This window comes from Electrona antarctica, assembly GCF_951216825.1.
Source record: "Electrona antarctica genome assembly, chromosome: 13".
NCBI lineage: Eukaryota > Metazoa > Chordata > Actinopteri > Myctophiformes > Myctophidae > Electrona > Electrona antarctica.
Window position 1 is genome coordinate 18,159,556 of NC_136794.1, and position 20,449 is coordinate 18,180,004.

Genomic DNA, 20,449 nt, shown 5'->3' on the forward strand with positions numbered 1-20,449 from the left:
TAGTTTTTTTATCCAGATTTGTTTAGATAATGGCAAAAATTCACAACATAACTTAATCTCTTAAAACAGATTTAGCAAAAACAAAGAAAACACAAACTTTTCTTTTTACCAAATGGGTCCCATTTGGTAAAAAGACTGTCAGGCTGGTTCAGTTACTATAGTTTTTTTATCCAGATTTGTTTAGATAATGGCAAAAATTCACAACATAACTTAATCTCTTAAAACAGATTTAGCAAAAACAAAGAAAACACAAACTTTTCTTTTTACCAAATGGGTCCCCAGATTGCACTTAATTATTTCTCTGCGCAGTACGAATATGTGCGTACCCCCCAGGTATGGGACGTTATCTGCTAAGTACGAACATATTCATACCCCCCTTTTACTCCATATGAAGCGGTTGAGCCCAAAACCAATTTTTAACATTGGTCCGGTTGTTATTCAACGCCTCCGTCACCACCAGCATAAGCTCCCTCCATTTACCTCGGCTAAAAGCAGGATTTTCAAAGCCCCATAGCTTCTACGTTCACTGTCCATGGTAATCCTGATTCATTCGATGTTCGTCTGTCATTTGTGACTTTGTCTCACATCGCTCTCGACATGTAAACATTTCTGGCGAAAGGTAAACAGTGTGAGCTAATGCTAATGATAGCCGATCCTTACAATGATATGAAATGAGCCAAACAAGGAAATAAGGCTGGTACTACACTTCTGCTGCCACCTAGTGACAATAATAGAGTTAACTTAACCTACTGCATATTCTATATGGATCACCATATAGAATATATTTCAATAGAAAAATGGTTACATTTCAGCAAGAGACGTGGCTGGTGAGCTTATAGCTATATGTCTTATTTGACTGTCAAAATTCTGAGCCAACACAAAACAAAGCCTCTCAAATGCCTCATCGCTGTCGTTGGATCTATCTTTAGCCACATGTCTGCCATTCCCATCTTGTTGACGTCTGACTAGACATGACGTGCAACTGGAGAGGATGCGTGCCTTTACACCACTCCTGGGGAAGGTTTACTGAGGTGTGTGTGCTACTGTGCTTAGCAAGATGCCACTGGGAGGTTCATGTAGCAACTGAGCTGTGTCCTCTCTCTGTCTGTTCGTCCGTCCGTCCGTCCGTCCGTCCTGCTCTGATAGAGGACACCAGCACTGTAACAAGCCATCAGGGCCAATAATTGCTGGTGTTGCTGAACTAAGCTGTAAATGATGAGTGAAAGGTAATGATCAGTGCAGGTCTCAGGGACCTCCTACTCTCAGTCTCTCCACACAAGCCACCAGCTGCTACCTGTAGTGTAGTCCTTTTGCCATGCTCCAGTTAGCAAATTGACGCAGAGGAGAGTTGCTGGCTAGCGCACTCTCAGTGGTTCTCAGGGGCTTCTAGGCCTGCTGCCATGTATATCAAATATCCACAGCAGTCTTCTCATTCCTCCACCAGGCTCTTTATGACACGCTCCTCAATAAATATCAAAGCCAGACATAGTGCTATGTATGCTGATTATGTGCTGCTTGTCATTCCAAAATGTACTGCATTTGGTGTTAGCGTAATCCATATTAATCTCAGTGGTAATGGTTTTGCTGCACCTGCAGGATGTGGCACATGAATATTCCCTACGTATTATAGATCAGGGTGTTTTATACTGTAAACGTATGTACTGTACTGCACAACAAATATTTCCCTGCCCTGTCAGAGCCCAGAATAAGGACAAGAACAGAAAACAAAAACAAAAGAACAAAAAAGACAAACAAAACAATGCAGGGTCGATGCCAAACTTTGCACACACACTCCCTAGATGCCAACTTCTGCCTGAAATTTTCCAGAGCGGCCTGTTATAGCGCCACCAGGAGGCCGACCTTTGTAAAACACATTTTTTGATATTACTCCTCCATATTTTGCCCAGAAATCCCGCAAATCGTTACACACTATCTCTATACTCAAGACAGATCTGTCCGATATTTCATATTCCATCCTGATTGGCTAACATTGGCTTTCAAAATTTGCAGGATTGGCCCGTTTTGAACAAAAAGCCTCAAATCATGAACGCAGCATGCAATTTACGTGAAATCTTTCACAGACGTTCCTACTAGGCTGAGAAATATATCCCACCCTTTTCACATTGGCCTGTTATAGCACCACCAACAGGTAGATTTTTGCTAAATACATTTTTGGAACAAAATGCCTGAAATCATCCAATTGCCATCCAAGGCGTAAGAAGAAATGGCACCCTTTTCACATTGGCTTATTATAGCACCACCAGGAGGCCACAACCTGACCTGCTCTGGTGGAGACCAGTGCCCCGAGGGGCACTTTTTCTAGTTTGAATTGCAAAGCCATATGATAATATGCTGGTGTTTACATAATGATATACTTCGATTCTTGAAGTTACTATATCATTACACCCCTAGTACATCCTATAAATCTGTATAGGCTTAAGGCTATGCCTTCTACTAAATAAGTGTACCATAGATGTACCATAATTATACAAATCTGATACCATTTTTGTTTTCTTTGTGGACGGAATGTGTGTCCTTGCTTTACCTTTTACTTTGCATTTCATTATAATCCGACATTAGCTCTTTTATTATCTTGATTTACTATGTACAGTGTGTAGCCTTATCCACAATACTTTTTGAGACTCTTAGCTAGAGGTTTGTTCTAAGCTAACTTCAGTGAACAGTGAGCTGAACTGACATGACATACAGATGATAGCTTAAGAGACAATCTTTCAGTGTCACTTCATCGCCAAGAGCACTTCTAGTAGATACGAAACTTATATAGGCCTATTCTCCACAAAAGGAGACTCCCCAAGTCAACAGTGCATATTTGCTGTGATGGAGATCGTGGATATATTTAGGCTTTAGGGAACGCCTTTTTTAGGTAGAATTCAACCATATTTATGTTCCCATGTTTTAGAATAAATGTTTTACTGTTTTATGACAAATATGAAAAAACATCTGCATTTAGGAACATTTCATTATCAATTATAATACTTGAGCGATTGTATTCCATTGCTTTCTTGCCCTCATAGTTTTACATGGCATATTGATAGCTGAATGCTGTGACATACTGAGAAAATATGACATATATATTACTATGAAACTGTTCCAACAGCTTTATTCCTGTCCTTTTTCCCTTCACACTTGCTCTCTTGAGGATATGGAATAGCGTCATGGCATTTGTGGCTTGCTTCTTTTTCTTCTTGTGGACTGTTTTATGTGGCTGAGAATTCATTCTTGCTTGAACCTGTCCTCATTCAGACAAGGACATTGACGCTCCTGTATCAGCATCCCCCTGGTTATTTAAAACACACATGTCTTTCATTATGACTTCTGACATGACCTAGAATGTGATATGAATACTGTCATTCAATTTTGATTGATTCAAGTTCTGTCTTTCGCATGAAACTTGTCTATTCCATACACAAAATCCTCTGGAGACATTATTAGGGTTGAAGGAGACACCGTGTGAGGAATACACAGATGGATCTGGATCCATGCTGATTTCCATGCACCCAATTGAATGCATTGCCATGCAGTTCTGTAAAACATGAACTGATTTGTTGTCTGGGTAAAAATAATACCTAAAAAAAGAAACATTTTCACTGGCAGTTAGTTGCATGTTAACCACGTATGAAGGATCATGTTGCACAGCTCAAATGCTAAAATTAATTGAAGTCATGTGGTTTTACTCCTTGGAAATCCTGAAGCAAGAATCCTCCACTGAGTAGGATCAATGTTGGATAGCGCTGACATAACCTCTGGCTATGTTTGAATTTTAATAAAGGGGGTAAAATGAGTTGAACCAATTCGATCAATGCTGAGGAGTCAGCTAGGACTCTAGTCTTCACTGTAAAGATGCCATTTGGCAGAGCATGTCATGTTTATGTATTGAAATCCAGCATACTGTTTTAACCTGTTGTACGGCGACCTTGAGTGCCCTGAAAGGCACCTTATAAATAAAATGTATTATTATTATTATTATATTATAGGGAGGTGTTTGGGTGGCTCTTTCTCAAGCCATGCAATGACAATCAGCCACACATTGATAGCAGACATTTCCTGTTTGAGCTCATTAGGAAGGAGTAGTGTGATGCCTTTAAAAGTTTGTCAGAGAGGACCATGGGACACAACAGATGGCAGAGCACATACGGTATGCTGTGAGTGTCTTCTTTGGCCAGTACTGATGAATTCTGTTTAGAGTTGGCCTACCTTTTTAGAGAGTTTGGACACTCTTTATCCTCAAAGCTGACTGATAAGTGGAGTTCTGGCATAACAATTCAAAATAGATAGAATCTTTATGAATTTAAATTGTCATGACTCATGTCACCTCTCAGGGTGATATGTAGGATTCAAATGTGCTGACCTAAGAGATATTTGCATCGAAGAAGAGCGGCATGTAGTTGTGTACTGTGCAGTTCTTTACTGGTCTTGGAAAGAAATCCTTTTCAAATTGCTCAATTATTTTAAGGTTAAAGAAATGTACACTTTGGAGTTGGACTCAATTCTAGATTGTTTACAACGGCTGGGTAAAGCAGCCAGCCAAACGAGGAAAAGAGATAACAAACACTGTTTACATCCGCCGAGACTCAATTTAGTATACATTAATGATTATCCCAAATAGTTGTAATTAGCCAAAAAAGTATTGCACTCAGGTGATTATGTATTGTTGTGAGTGGCCTAGACATCCAATAATAAATAATAGTATTGCATGCAGTACTGTACAATATCTAAATACAGCCATGAAAGTAGCACAGCATATGATATATAGGGTGGCAGTGGCTCAGGAGATAGAGAGGCCACTGTCAAAGTGTACTGAAAAGACCCTCAAGCCCTAACTTCACCCGATGAGCATGGTTTGTGCCTTGCATGGTTTCCTCTGCCTTCAGTGTGAGAATGGGTGAATGAAATGCGGAAGTGCTTTGCATAAAATTGCTATATAAATACGTAATATAAATGCGCTATACAAATGCACCATTTATATGATTAGCAGTATTGCCACCACTGTCTGCCTCCCTCTCCCGTCTAACTTCCTTCATCTTTCTGTCAGACTTCTGTCAATCTAACTTCTCTGTAATCTAGTAGTTATTTCCTCTGTCATATCACTGGTTCGTGAAACATTGCAATGTTTCCAATCTTCCAGAACATTAATTTAATTTTAAGGTAAATTAATAAATAACAATAACTAAGGGACATGAACTTGACAAAATGTAACATTATTTTCAATTCTCAAGCTTACATATTTCCTTATCTGTTCATTCATGAACTTGATTGCGTGTGGGTCTGGGGGAAGAGGCTTGTAATCTACAGCCAGTACTGGCTCTGTGGCTCTGAAGCTACTTGCCGCACAATCCTCTGCATGCATTGCAGAGGATCCTTTGTGGTTGAGCTTAGCCAGTCAGGATGGATCGGTATTCGGTAGTACCTCTGTAGAAGGCCTTTTGGGCCCATACTAAACTTCTTCTGTCACCTGAGATCCGACATCTTTGGGCCGGGCCTAAAATGTATGCTAATCAGTAGGCCAGGCCTCGGCAGTATATATATATATATGGTTGGAGAGATATGCCACTTTTTCCCCCAAAATCGCCAATGGACGATATATTCATGTAAAAGCAATATGACAATAGCTCACTGCGGGTAACGGCTCGAAAAAAAGGCAGATCTACAAGCTCTCAAGGCGTTGTGTCCGCTGTGCCTTGAGAGCTTGTAGATCTACCTGTTTTTGCAGCGCCAGGGGCAGGGTAACAAAATAAAATAGATTATAGGCGGAGATGAAGTGAAGTTGAATCAGACAAGCAGCAAGCTTGGTGTTGTTGTTAGGTTAGCTTGTTTTGTTTTAATGAATAATGAATTGCATTTTTATAGCGCTTTTCCAAGTGCTCAAAGCGCTTTACAATGGTTCATTCATTCATACATTGGGAGGTGAAGCGGCGAACAGTCGACGCCAGCGTCCTCACTTCCCACATTCAGACCCCAATGGTGGCAAGCTCACACCGACCAACTCATTGGAGGCAATGTAGGGTTCAGTGTCTTGCCCAAGGACACTTCAACATGTGGACAGGAGGAGCCGGGATTCGAACCGCCGACCCAGGGGTCATTGGACGACCTGCTCTACCTCCTGAGCTACAGCCGCCCTTTGTCGCTTTGTCACTCCTCGTCTATTCCTTTTTTCGTTCCTTTTTTTCTTTTTTCGTTGGTTGTGATGAGACACGAGACAGCAGTGTGCATTCTGGTGTATATTATTTAACTGGGTCCGGACTGGAGTGACAGACGTAAACATTGCAACATGTAGCCTACAGTAACTTCTCCTCCCCTCCCCTTGGGCAATGGGGCATACCATTACAAGGGGAGGAGGGGTTTCCACCGGCAGCTGTTACTAGTTTGCTGGCCCAAATTGATTCGCATTTTGCTCGCACTTTATTTTGCTGTACAGGTTAATTGGGCTATGTTTGAAGAGTTGAATTTTCGATAAGGTTGAGTATTATTTAGCAAAATCGAAAATAAAATAAAATCGCGGAGAAAATCACCTAATAAAAATATTCTGCGATGGATTCATGGTGCCGATTGGCGTTTGTTTCACTTTTACTCTGTGATAGAGTTCTCAAATTCTGCCCAAACCCGACACGGCCCGACCCAGCGTTTTAGGGCTGGGTCGGGTATGCTGATTTGTCGGGCCGGGCCTCAGGCCGGACTAGTTAGGGCTGGGCCTTAATTTTCAGGCCCATTGAGAACTCTAACCTGAGATAATAGAGGAATACCTTCCTCAAAACATGGTCAATGTGTATGTCCTAGGTGTGTTTTTTGGAATGATGAGGCAGTAGCTGACCCTCTCCACAGTACCACAGTAGATGGGGACATGTCACACTGTCTGCCTGGCTCCCTGTAGCTTTTTGGTCTTGTCGATGTTGAGGCCGGGCCAGCTTGTTCTCCTGGCATCATTGTGCCAGGTTCTCCACCTAGTCTGTCTCATCATTGTCAGTGATCATGCCTATCACTGTAGTGTCATCATCAGCACTATGTTGGAGTTGTGCATGGCCATGGTCGTGATATACAGGGAGTAGAGGCGGGGGACTCATAATGAAGCCGTGATGGGCTGCTTATTCTAATGTATAAACATTTTAAAATTGGCACCCTATCCTGTGATTAAGTAATTGCAAACAAAAAGGTATTGAAAAATATAATACTATATATAATTTAATAATCCTACTGTACATGAGAAACATATCATGTTGAATGATAAAATGACCAATGCCCCCTTGTGTCCTAAAGCACTGTACTTGGTCACGTATAATAGAGTGATATTGTGCTTTATATGGTGCCCACTGCCCGTATACAACCTCAATAGTCTGTTTGATTCTATTTGTACACTCAGAGTTACACATCCATAAGGGCCCATTTGGAATCCCCTCAAAGAACCATGATGATCCCTGGACCCCACTTTGAGGCCCAGTGGTGTAGTATAGAGTCTTCCTTCACAGGTAACTTCACAGGAAGTAAGGAAGAGGCCCAATTTATTTTCAATGTGGCTGCTGTGCATAGAGCTTATTGGCTCCTCTCCACACAAAGGAACCACAGCTTGACTCTGCATCGCTCATGGATGACTGAGGCTGAGCTGCTCAACTGATCCCTAAGGGCCCGCGTACGTACACACTGCGAGAGTTCTTTCTCCGGTTATGCTGTCAGCGACCCCCCCCGACCTGACCTGACCAAAGATCGAGCCTTGATCGCCAAGGTTTTGCTCGCTGTGTGTGAAAGGCATCGATGCCTTCCAGAGCATTTCTAAATATCTTGCAGGTTTGATATTTGGCCGACTAGACATCCTACAGTATGAAAGGGGTTGCGACCGCATCCTGAGAAGGTCTATGTTAGAGGTCTTCATGGGTCCAATTTGACCAACCCGCACTGAAAAAGACCCGCAAAAAATGTACCCAGAACCGAATGGATCCGCTGTTATTACCGGTATTAGAATTCTAAGCTCCGAGCTGAAAAGCACCGAGAGGTGTCGGAACCGGTCCGGATCCGAACGGACCCGGCTCTTATAATACATATGAGGACAGTTACCCGTACAAAACCCGAGGACCCAAATTGACTGAATGCCGACGTTATCATTAAGAGTTGTACATTATTAAAAGCAGCGGTTGGTGGTGCTGCAGCACCCCTGCATGGTTATTAACGTGAATGACATATCACATTAATCCCTGTCAATCATTGCGGAGTGTGGACGCAGTTTGTAAATAAAAAAATGAATCCATGTTTTCTTTAGATGTGCAGTGTATATAATCTTTCTTTTTAGCCATTGCTAATCCACTGTTCATTTATGTCGCAGGCACCAGTTGTTTATCATTATCTTCAGCTTGGGGTTTCCAATTGAGTTATGCCGAGCATAACTCAATTGTTTTACCAAATTTGAACTATTAACCAAAACGTTACGTTAACGTTAATATCAACAATATATAGCCTATGATATAATATAACTTCCCTGACGTCTTTTGTTGTCGTTTTGTAAGTAGCGCCTACTTCCTCACTAAAGTCACGTGACCAAGGCACGCACGCCAGGCTGCCACTGGCCTGAAGAGAAAAAAAAGGGGGTGATTGACAGCTGGGACAGCCAATCACCGGTCCACTCGGGTTTTAGTCATTACCCGAGCACCTAGACACACGGGAGTCACTTCTATTAAACGGAACCGGGACCCGCTGCGGGTCGGTTCGGACCCCGGGTATTTTCGGATCTCGGGCTTACCTGAAGACATCTAGTCCGTGTTACAGCCAACAGACAGAAAGTCTGTCTGTGTATCGATAAGATTGATATCAATATAGGCTATAGACCTTTAGTCTGTGGGTAAATTCAAGTGTCATACATATTGGTAGCTAGCTAGTAGCTATATTAATATTGCTGTTGAATATAGTCTCTAAAAAAATCCACACTGTTGTGCGTGCGTGCGTGCGTGCGTGTATGAGAGAGAGAGAGAACTAGAAAGGTCGCAATTTAAAAAAATTGCAAAGTGTGGTTGCCGCAGTGGCTTACATATGCCCCTCCCACTGATATTGCCAGCCAATTACAATGTCACGTCGCCCCTGTGATCATGCGTAAGTAATTCGGAGGGGATTTATGCCCCAAAAAAAAACATGTTTTTGCGAGAAATGGTTAAAGTTTTCGCATTTGCCGCGCCCCCTATAGATGAAAATGGAATTGCTTTTGGTACTTGGTTGAATAAACGACCCCAGACATGTGATTCAAATTTGGGATGGATTGGACATTCCGTTCGTTATTTATGGCATTTTTTGTAAAATAGGCCCCTCTCACTAACTTCGGAAGCCAATTACGGCCGAACGATACACACTATCAAAATTCCGCCTGTGGTGTCTTCATCGGAAAGGTCCAGAGATCATGTGTACCAATTTTCGTGAGATTTGGATAAAATCTGTAGGAGGAGGAGCAAAAAGTGTGTTTTGGAGAAAATTCAAAATGGCGGAAAATCTATCATGACGCAAATGGGCGTGGCCTATATGGGGAGATGCGTCATAACCCAAGAAATCCAGGGAAAAAAATATTTTGATTTTACGACCTACGGTTCAAGAGTTATAAGCCAAAACGTAAAGTGGGCTGTTATAGCGCCACCATGAGGCCGACCGATAACATTATAAGTTAATTAATTTTAGTAATTATTATGAACCTACCCTCCAAGTTTTGTAACTATAGTGCTTACAGTCTCAGAGGAAAAAATACTTGAATGTGATTTTTCGCACTTTCCCATTCATGTCAATGGGGAGATTTAATGCACGAATAAATTCATATCAATTAAACTATACAACATTTCTCTTAGCAAAGTACAAGCACACCATTCTGATTTTTTCCGGTCGATTTGACATATGGCTCAAGTGCGTACAGTCAAAACTGTGGGAGGAGTAGCATTTCAAAATAAAGGTTACTCCAGGGTGAATAACTAGAAAGGTCGCAATTTAAAAAAATTGCAAAGTGTGGTTGCCGCAGTGGCTTACATATGCCCCTCCCACTGATATTGCCAGCCAATTGCAATGTCGCGTCACCCCTGCGATCATGCGTAAGTAATTCGGAGGTGATTTATCCCCCCAAAAATCATGTTTTTGCGACAAACGGTTACATTTCTCGCATTTGCGGTGCCCCCTATGGATGAAAATGGAATTGCTTTTGGTACTTGGTTGATTGAACCACCCGCGACATGTGATTCAAATTTGGGATGGATTGGACATTCCGTTCGTGATTTGTGGCGTTTTTTGTAAAGTAGGCCCCTCCTGCTAACTTCGGACGACGATTACGGCCGAACGATACGCACTATCAAAATTCCGCCGTTCGAGTTTTCATCGGAAAGGTCCGGAGATCATGTGTACAGATTTTTGTGAGATTTGGACAAAATCTGTAGGAGGAAAAGCAAAAAGTGTGTTTTGGATCAAATTCAAAATGGCGGAAAATCTATCATGACGCAAATGGGCGTGGCCTATATGGGGAGATGCGTCATGACCCAAGGAATCCAGGGAAAAAATAATTTTGATTTTACGACCTACGGTTCAAGAGTTATAAGCCAAAACGTAAAGTGGGCTGTTATAGCGCCACCATGAGGCCGACCGATAACATTATAAGTTAATTAATTTTAGTAATTATTATGAACCTACCCTCCAAGTTTTGTAACTATAGTGCTTACAGTCTCAGAGGAAAAAATACTTGAATGTGATTTTTTGCATTTTCCCATTCATGTCAATGGGGAGATTTAATGCACGAATAAATTCATATCAATTAAACTATACAACATTTCTCTTAGCAAAGTACAAGCACACCATTCTGATTTTTTCCGGTCGATTTGACATATGGCTCAAGTGCGTACAGTCAAAACTGTGGGAGGAGTAGCATTTCAAAATAAAGGTTACTCCAGGGTGAATAATAAAGTGTTACGATTACAATAGTCTGGTTGCCCTGTTAGGGCAACCACACTAAATAAAGTGTTACAATTACAATAGTCTGGTTGCCCTGTTAGGGCAACCACACTAAATAGAGAATTATATGACAAGAATTATTTAATGAAAATAATTAGCGTCCCGTCTCTGCGTCTCGCTCTCGTGCCCATATATACTTTTGTCCTGTGTATTCCTGTGTGTGTGTGCGTGTGCGTGTGCGTGTGTGAGAGAGAGAGAGAGAGAGAGAGAGAGAGAGAGAGAGAGAGATACTTATATGACAATCAATAGCGTCCTGTGTCGGTCTTGTGCACATTTTCGTGAGACATTTAAAGTTAATTGGAACTAGACCGGTGCCCGGCTGTAGAGCACTGAGTATCCAAAACACTCCAAATATGGAGTGTTGTGATGTCAGAACAGGCCAGCTGCATATAGGGACCCTGGGCAGGGGCCCTGTCCAAGGCCTGGGCAGCGGCCTTTTGTGGCGGTTCTGGACAACCGTGGGTCCGACCGACTTGACACCGGGTACTGCACTTCCTGTGGGGCTGTGGGACACGTGTGTCGAATTTGAAGTTACGTGCATTACAGCCGTACACACGTACAGACAGACGTGAAAACCACAAAGATGTTATGACAGACGATTTCAAAAAGAGACTTGTGTAGTGTTAACGAGCTGATGACTCCCCGGCGACTTTAAATGTCCTACAGTGTGTATTGAGGGAGATCCTTAGAAAGGGTTGTAGATAGAGAGAGTTACCTTCTGGCTCAGCTCTCTTTTCATCACAATGGTGTGGTACAGCAAATGCTCACTCCCACCTGTAATGCTGTTCAATGTCATACCAACGTTCACTGCTGTGACTTTTTTGGGGGGGGGGGGTGAAGGTACAGTACCACTGCTTTGTATGCATGTGGAAAATGCCGGAAGTTTTGTGCTCTTGGCCATGACATCTCTGATAAAAGGAGGCGTGGAGATTGGGTCGGTGCGGCGAGGTTACACTGGGACACATCTCTGTATTTCACCCTCACAGCCCTCTTAATACTGAATGACTCGCCAGAGGCCAGCTTGGATGCGAGGCTATTAGTGGGAAATAATTCTCCCCTCAGCTGCTAAAGTAAAGCTTGCTCAGGATCACGGAGCGTTAGGTTGAAATCATAGTGGCTGCCATGCCAAACTAAAACAATGGTTCCATCGGAATATGGCTGGGCTTAACATTGTTCCAAGGATCGGGGTGCATCCCGATTCCCAAAGCCCTAAATGATAAAACTGTCTTCAAGTCTAGATGAACATCTTTTAAAGAGTGCCTCCATAAACCCGTTGCATCTTAACCGGTCCTTTTACTCCTGTACTCTTATTTCTCTTTTCAATTTAAGATAAGACCAGACTTGTCAGGGCATGATAGAAAGCTTATAAAAGTTTAAATATGCCCTGTAAACTTCGCTCAGCGCATTTGCAATTTGCCTCACATAGCCATAATCAACAGATTGAATCGTGTTGCTGCAGCTGGCTCATTCCTTTGTTTAAACTAATGAAGGCTTTTAGTTGCCATTGTAATTATTCATGAATTGCAATGGACTGCATGCATAATAAACCTTTATTGGTATATTCTTTATTCAAATAAAAAATGTATACAAATTTATCAGTGACAAATCTGAAAATCTGAAAATATGTGCATTATTGTGAATAAATGGCATTATAAGTACAGACAAGATGTCATGCAACCAGTATTTAATCCTGCAACGTGATAGTCTATTATTTGTGTTTATGAGATATTATGTTATCTTTAACAATATTAACAGATAGTATTAACATTGATAGTAGTTAATCTTTCTTTCTTTCTTTCTTTCTTTCTTTCTTTCTTTCTTTCTTTCTTTCTTTTTCTTTCTTTTATAAACAGATCAGATTTGTCTGTCAAATCATGTCTCATGCACTCTCTTTACTGTCTTTTGGGAACAGGCAGTCTTTTTGCTCCAGTAGACAGATCATCTGTGAGACCCACAGTGCCGTTTTAACCTTGGCTAGAAAGGACGCAGCACCTTGGCTGAGTGGTGATGTCCCTTGAAAGCCTCTTCCCATATGTTGATGTATGACAGCCTCATTTTAAGTGATGTTTAGCTCTGTTGAGACTGCTGGAACACACGCTAGGGTGGCTTTGTCAATATGGAGGAGCTGTTTCTCAGTGACATAGTGATAGGCCATGGCCAAAGGGAATTCCTAGTATGCGTTTGTACTATTACGTTTCTCCTACCCAAATCACTCAAACTGCACTTTTTAAGTTGGTAAAAAATAGAAAGAAATCTAAGCCTCTGATGGCTTTGTTTTAAGGACAAAATACCAAGACAGTCGTCAACAGTGGGGTTACAGCTGCATTGGGCGGCAGTGATCGCTTCCAAACAATTCCAAATCTCCCGACACAGCACTCACTGCAGCGATGGATCGCCTCCTCATTTGCACAACAATAACAAGATTAAGTTCTCTGTGTGGAAAACGTCCCCATTCCTACACACTATCCACTGATTGGCTTGAAATTCGCCTACTACAGGCAAATTATCAACAAACTTTTTTGCATCCACAATGCAATACAGGATTTAATTGAACTATGTGACATGGTTCTGTTCGCACAGGATACTTGACAGACATTCCATTTTTTTACGGTAAGATACAAAATACAAATCTAAAACAACTGGTGGCTGTAGCAACACTTGAGACTCGAAAGCATCCGTGGAGTCTTTCTCGTTGAGATATGGTCTGTCCATGGATGTACCAGCGTTGTACATCACCATTTAGTATAGCCTCAGCCCTGCTCAGCCTGCTAGAGTACCTCCAAGTACCTCCAAGTAGTAATGGAAAGGCAAAAATTGATCGTAGATCTGTGGCACGCCGAGCCGGGCCTATGAAATCGAAAGGGGCCATCTGTCTATTTATGTTGCGGGCCACGTGCACACACGCAGCATATGTTGTTATGTGGGTGTGTGCATCAGTCAAGACTCAACAGCTAGTGCTAGTGCTTTTGTCTCTGTGCATTGTGTTGGTTGCTCTGTGTGTGTATGTGTTTTTCTGAGGAACTGTAGAACTGCTGTTTAAAAAGCAAGCACAGAATATATTATCTAAAGGTAGAGACAATGATGTCACCGCAGTCATATGGGGGGTTGGGGCCCCCGGGCTGTTTGCCGCCACTAGGGTCCAGCAGTTTAAAATAATATTAGCTCCTGCATTCACAGACAGACATACAGGGGTGAAAACATAATCTCTCTACATAATGTGTTGATGATCTAATTGAGTCCCGTAGTGTGTGCTACTTTTCCCTAGATTTTTCGTTTGTATTATTGTTTCCCTTTATTTTGGCAGTAGCCTACTCTGCATTTCCAAAACACTCTGTATACACTACAACTGTGTTCATTAGACTGTCTCGGAAATGGAAGTCTTTTATTTATTTTTTAATGCATAATTTGAAACTCTCAAAGCACATTCAAAATATGGTGCCTGGATGTGTTTGTATTCTGAAGTCTGTCTAATTAGGGGTTCAAGCCCAAAGGGTTGAAACCCTATTGTTTTCCTCCTTATTTGCTTTCCATCTGTAGTGGAGATGGTAAATTGTAGAGACATAAGATTTTCACCAATACTTGGAAGTTGCGTTCATTACTTGCACAACAAGTATGACCCTAATTGGCCTAATGTAATGTAATGGTGGTACTATAATTAAAGGACAATTTTGAGAAGTCATTCTCAAAAGAGTATGAGTCTGATTCACAAGAAACTAGCTACAGAGATCCATATCCTCACTCTACACATTTGACATCTCATTGCTACAAAGTTTGCTGTGAGTCATTATTGGACCAAGCATATATACAAATGAAATACAATTTGTTATCTTACAGCTTAGTTTTGAAGATATTGAACAATGAACTTCCAAAGGACATGCCTCAATATAAATAGACCAAAGTCAACAACCATTTGACCAATCATCACAACTCAGATGTCTACATGAGTACCTGAAACATACCTTAAATGTGACCCGGCACACATTTGACCGTAGATTAATGAGTTTGTTCAATCATCATAAAACCCTTAAATATACCTACAGATGTCCAAAGCCATAAAGTATAACGTTTAGAGTAGAGATGTCCCGATACTGTATCGGTATCGGATTTTGCCCAAACTGCAAGTGCACATTTGAGTGATGAGTCTGCTATAAACACAACACGAGATATAGCTATAAACACAACATGAGATCACGACACTGGTATCTGTATTCGGTATCGGTATCGGCTAACACAGAAATTGAGGTATCGGGATCGGATCGGAAGCGAAAAAAGTGTATCGGGACATCCCTAGTTTAGAGTAGACCCACATTTTTACAGTCTGCGTTGGCTATTTATTAATGTTTGCAATTGTGTGTTCTATTTGCTTAGAAACATTTCCTTATTATTATTATTTGCTGTCGACTTCAGTGTACAGTATGAGAGACAAACTCTGCTCATACTGTAATTTGTTTAAGAAAGGAAAATAGGGAAATCCTACTTATCCTTTGCAAGGCTAATGGAAACATTTCAAATTGTGTGGATCTCCTTTGAAATCATGAGATTAAAATTAAAATCCTTTATTTAGTGACACTTTCCAGTCCTTCCTATTGGTTGCTGGGTATATTTTCTGTATATTAGAATCAACATCTGGTTTCATTACTTGGTAAGCTCAGCTACTCACCACGATATTGCATTTTAGACTGTGAAATGTAGACATTAGATATTGAGTGTGTGTATTATGTTTGGCTTTTTATGAACTGTTGTTTGGAGAAATGGAGGAAGACAAGGATAATTAATGTCACTATTCCCTAGCTGGCATCAGTTACCGTATGTAATATGCATGAAGAAGTTTTGAAAAAGATGACAGCACTCTTAACTATTGATTTGAATTTGATGGCATGTACCAAAATGATACCCCTTCAAGCCTGGAAAATAAATGAGCAATTTCTTTACTCGCTGGCTGATCTCAGTAAAAATATTTCATCTGTTTTCCATTTCTCTTCATCACATTTTCACACAAAAGATACAATTGTGTTTTTTGTTTCCTTTTACATGATATGGCCACAGTAGCAGCTAGTGACATATTGTACTGTCCAATAGCGGAGAAAACAATTATGAACAAGCAGTGGAAATTAATGTCTTTGTTCATATAGTGAGAAATTATGGCTGACATTAATTTCATCTTTGTGCGTCTGGAAATGTTAATTCCACTGGGTTTGTGAGGTACAGATACATAAGGAGCTGGTAGGTAGTTGTAAGGACAGAGTGATTGCTTGGGAATTACTTTGATGCTTCATCCTCTGTCTCTATGTCTCTTTTTCATTCTCTCTCTTTCTCCATCTCTCTGTCCAGAGAAAGGGTTTTGGGCCTTTATTCCTTGGATTTCATTTCAAGGTTTCTATGCTTTCATTCAGTGTCCCAACTCCCCTCTGCAGCAATTTTGAATCAATCATTGTGTGTCCTTTGTTGCCTCAGTTGGGAACCCAAATTGACACACGTGAAATCGGCCAGTTCATATATTATAATGCATGTAGTCATTTTCTATCTGCTCAGTACAATTTATCTGCAGCTGTATTAATGTAGCCCTGCCAATTTTCTTTCTGTGTTCTTTATGTGTTATTCTCTTCTTTTACATCTATGATTGGCAATATTAATATTGTTATTAACGGCATTAACTATGATTTAGAGATTCAGAAATGCGTTCAGAAGTGGTTAAAAACAAGAACACTGTGTATTACAAAGCTGTATATTGATTTGATCCAAACATTTTAAGCAGCTAGTCTCCTGCTTTGAGTGAGAGCTTTGGATTTTGGTGCGCTCTCGTTTACTGAGAAGATCCAGTAGCACCAGCTGTCAGATTTTCAATGGTACAGCACAGGCACAGCATACCAATGCAAAAAATACCTCCTCTGTAAAATACTCAGTGTTAATATAACCGGGAGTGTAAAAATGGAATCAAATGGACCATAATTACAATCTCAGAGTTAAATTAGGACTAGGGATTTTACTGTGAGTGTCACAACTCATGATTATTCTTTCTGAAGGACTGAATTATCTTCCGCCTAATTATAGTGTTATATAGATATTGTTTTTCTTCCAATTTGCCATTGTTTGTATCATCGATTCATTGCTTTTCCATTTATCTGATTAGAAACAAAACCTCTATGGCACATTGTCAGTTAACACGTTAGTACTGTATGTGAGGAAAACATCTCTCTGTGTGTGTTTTTATTTTCTTCATTTCTTTCCAGGTGAGCTTCTTCGTGTATGTCCACAGGGAAACACATGTTGTACCCAAGAGATGGAGGACACATTTGGCCAGCAGAGCAAGCAGGAGTTTGAGAATCTGGTCGATGAAACCAGTCACGAATTGCGGAGTACCTTCGTCTCCAGACATAAAAAGTTTGATGGTAAGTTACTGTATGTCTGAGGATTAATTTTCCCATGTATATTCAAAGAATTGAGGTAGTATGTATTAATTTGAGGTGGCTTACTGTTCCGAGCTGTCTGCCCTCAAATGGCAACAGGGATTGAAAATCCCATTAATGTGCCTTGGAGTGGAGAAACCTCTTGGCAGTGGATTAGACAAACATGGCTCTTTGCACAGCAGATTGACAGCTTGGGCAGGAGTGAGTAGTACGAGTCTGCATTATTAAGGATGCTTGCATGGTCTTGTGCTGCTGCTGCTGCGTATGATCCAGTCTTAACACCATCGTGACTTTCTTGACCACCACACTTCCACTGGGCTTCTACTTTTGGAGATGAGTCATTACATTACCAAGTCAAGCATCTCCCTCCACCTCCTCTGTTTTCTCTCTCAACGTCTTACTTCATGGAGTCAGCTCCTTCCAGTTACAGTTTAATGAGCAATAATAATCCCACAAGCTTTACCAGTGGATCCTGCTGTGTGGGCAGCAGCTACTCACAAAGGACAATAGCAATGGTAGAGGAATTGAAACAGGGGAAATTATGTAAAAGAGAATACCCAACTTCCCCCGTTGTCAGATGTTTAGTGCAAGACACAGTGTAAAATATGGTCTGTCTTGGAGAAACCCTGAACAGGACGCTTGAGTTGTCTCTCTGCTCTTTTACCTTATGGTTTCTGTTAACTGAAAGCACTGGCTGAGAGATACAATATGTGTTCATTTGACTTTTGTCCGACTTTGTATGACATTTTTGATTGCCTCATAATACTTTTTGTTGTTAACACATAAAAGGTGGTGTGAGATCTAATAAAAAGGCATTCCCCCTATTGTTTTATCCATTTAGACCCAACTTAGATTCTACAAATGTCTTCTAAATCCAGTGCAGACAGTTTTCAGAAAAACGTATGTTTCTATATCAGTGGTAATTGGCCTCCGATCCACATCTGAAAATATGTTGTTCCAGGGATCTCCCCCCCAGAAGCAAAGATTTGAGTTAAAAACGTTCGCTCTGGCCTGGCTCGTATCTCAGCGGTCCAGGCACCTTGGCCTGTAGTCCAAGTCTGGTAGTGTGCCGCGGGTTCGACTCCCGATCCCGACGGCCTTTACTGCGTGTCACCCCCCCCATCTCTCTCCCCCATTTCCTGTCAGCCTACTGTCTGTCCCTTTATAAAAATATAAAATAAAGGCAAAAGCCTTTATTTTTAAAAACGTTCGCTCTAAAAGAATATATATTCAATGATTTGCGCCATATTTTCATGATTTTTCAAAAATAGCAGATCTACAAGCTTGCAGCATGCTATGAGCTTGTAGATCTGCTATTTCTCAATAGCTAAAGTGTAACATAATGCTTAAATCACCAAAAGGGGTTCCCGCCCAGAATGGGTTAATACTCACAAAAGTATTTTTAGTACAGTATTGACCGATTCCGTAACGGGTCTCATGGTCGCAGCCTACGTATTTCCTGTAGGCGGAGACGACACATCTGCGGTTTCCCCGCACCAAGCTTCTACTACAGTGAATGGAAAAGTGACTGATGTTAGTCTGCCTCAAACGTTACTCTTTTACCTGCTTTTTACTAACACTAACATTACAAAGATGCCCAGAACATCGGGATGAACCTGTGTAGTTTATGGCTGCCCCAACAGTAGTGGCAACATAAAAAATAAAAAAAACGGAATGTCAAAATATCTACCGTGGTGGCTGAGACCAGAGCCATTGAGTAATGGTTGAGACAAAGCAGTGAAAGGTCCTGAAAGATACATAACGTCAGTCTTACCCAATACCCAATCTTTCTGTTTTAGGAACACAAGGCTGCTGTACTTTATACCTCATACTAAGCATTAAAGTATGCTTTTCTTTTCTTTTTTTAATGTTGCCACTACTGTTGGAGCAGCCATACACTACACAGGTTCATCCCGATGTTCTGGGCATCTTTGTAATGTTAGTGTTAGTAAAAAGCAGGTAAAAGAGTAACGTTTGAGGCAGACTAACATCAGTCACTTTTCCATTCACTGTAGTAGAAGCTTGGTGCGGGGAAACCGCAGATGAAATACGTAGGCTGCGACCATGAGACCCGTTACGGAATCGGTCAATAGTATAGCAGTGTCTTTATATTGCATATAAAATAATTAACCCCAATTACTGAATTCCCATTTAAATGAGATCTTTCCATCCATTGGTTCAGGTTGAAGTGCATGGCTGATTTATGGTTCACTCAAGTTCACTCTAGGTCCTTACAAAAAAGCAAAGCAGCGCATAACCATCAGCGTATACTGTAGCAACCATACTTCATGTGGATTGTGGATAATGGGCAATTCATCAGTGCCAGTTTACTGGGCTAATTTTTCCCACTCAGCTCAATGGGAAGTTTCACCTAGAAAATTAGCACTGATGACCATTATTAACATGAACGATGGCGGCACAGATATGGTCTGCTTCTCCTCTTCCTGACTTGGACGTCAGGTCAGTTATTGACGCAACCATGTCTGAGTAGAATCTGTCAAAAAATTAAATTTGCATTTACAGTATGGTTGCACTTATTTTTGAATGCAGAGATACAACACATTTATTGTCTCATTTCATCTGATCATTCTTCCAAAGCTGTGCAGAGTAAAGATGAATCACATATACCTGACCTAAAGATGAATCACATATACCTGACCTTGCCGCTGCATTGTATCTGTGTTTGGGAAGAATTGCTACACTTGCTTCTCTGCTCTCTGAGGGAATTCAGGGAGACTGTAAATGTTGACTGAGCCAAGTAGCAGTCTTTGAATTGACACCGCGTTCTGCAGTCAGAATTACTGTGTGAACTCACATTAGCAATGCTATTGAAGAACAATGAGCCTCTCTCTCCCACTCTATCGCTCTCTTTATGTGTATCTTTCTGGCTTTACCTTATCACTCATGCGTATAGTAGTTCAGTGGCAGCAGCTCCAAGTCTTTCACCCTAATAGTCTTTTAGAAAGGAAATCTGCACAATTGATCCAAGTATTAAATATTTCAATTGTATTCACTCTACAAACTCTTGCTAATGCGTGTGAAGTGAAAATATTGAACCATGTCTTTGGGAG

General features: G+C 41.1%; 1 protein-coding gene across 1 annotated transcript in view; it reads left to right on the top strand.

Annotated features, from left to right (window-relative positions):
• LOC306935395 (glypican-6-like) overlaps positions 1 to 20,449 on the top strand; it is a 166,246-nt gene that overhangs the window by 12,373 nt on the left and 133,424 nt on the right. The window contains exon 2 of the mRNA XM_079518426.1: positions 17,202 to 17,360. Within this exon, the coding sequence (XP_079374552.1) occupies positions 17,202 to 17,360 (159 nt within the window). The remainder of the gene's footprint in view (positions 1 to 17,201; positions 17,361 to 20,449) is intronic.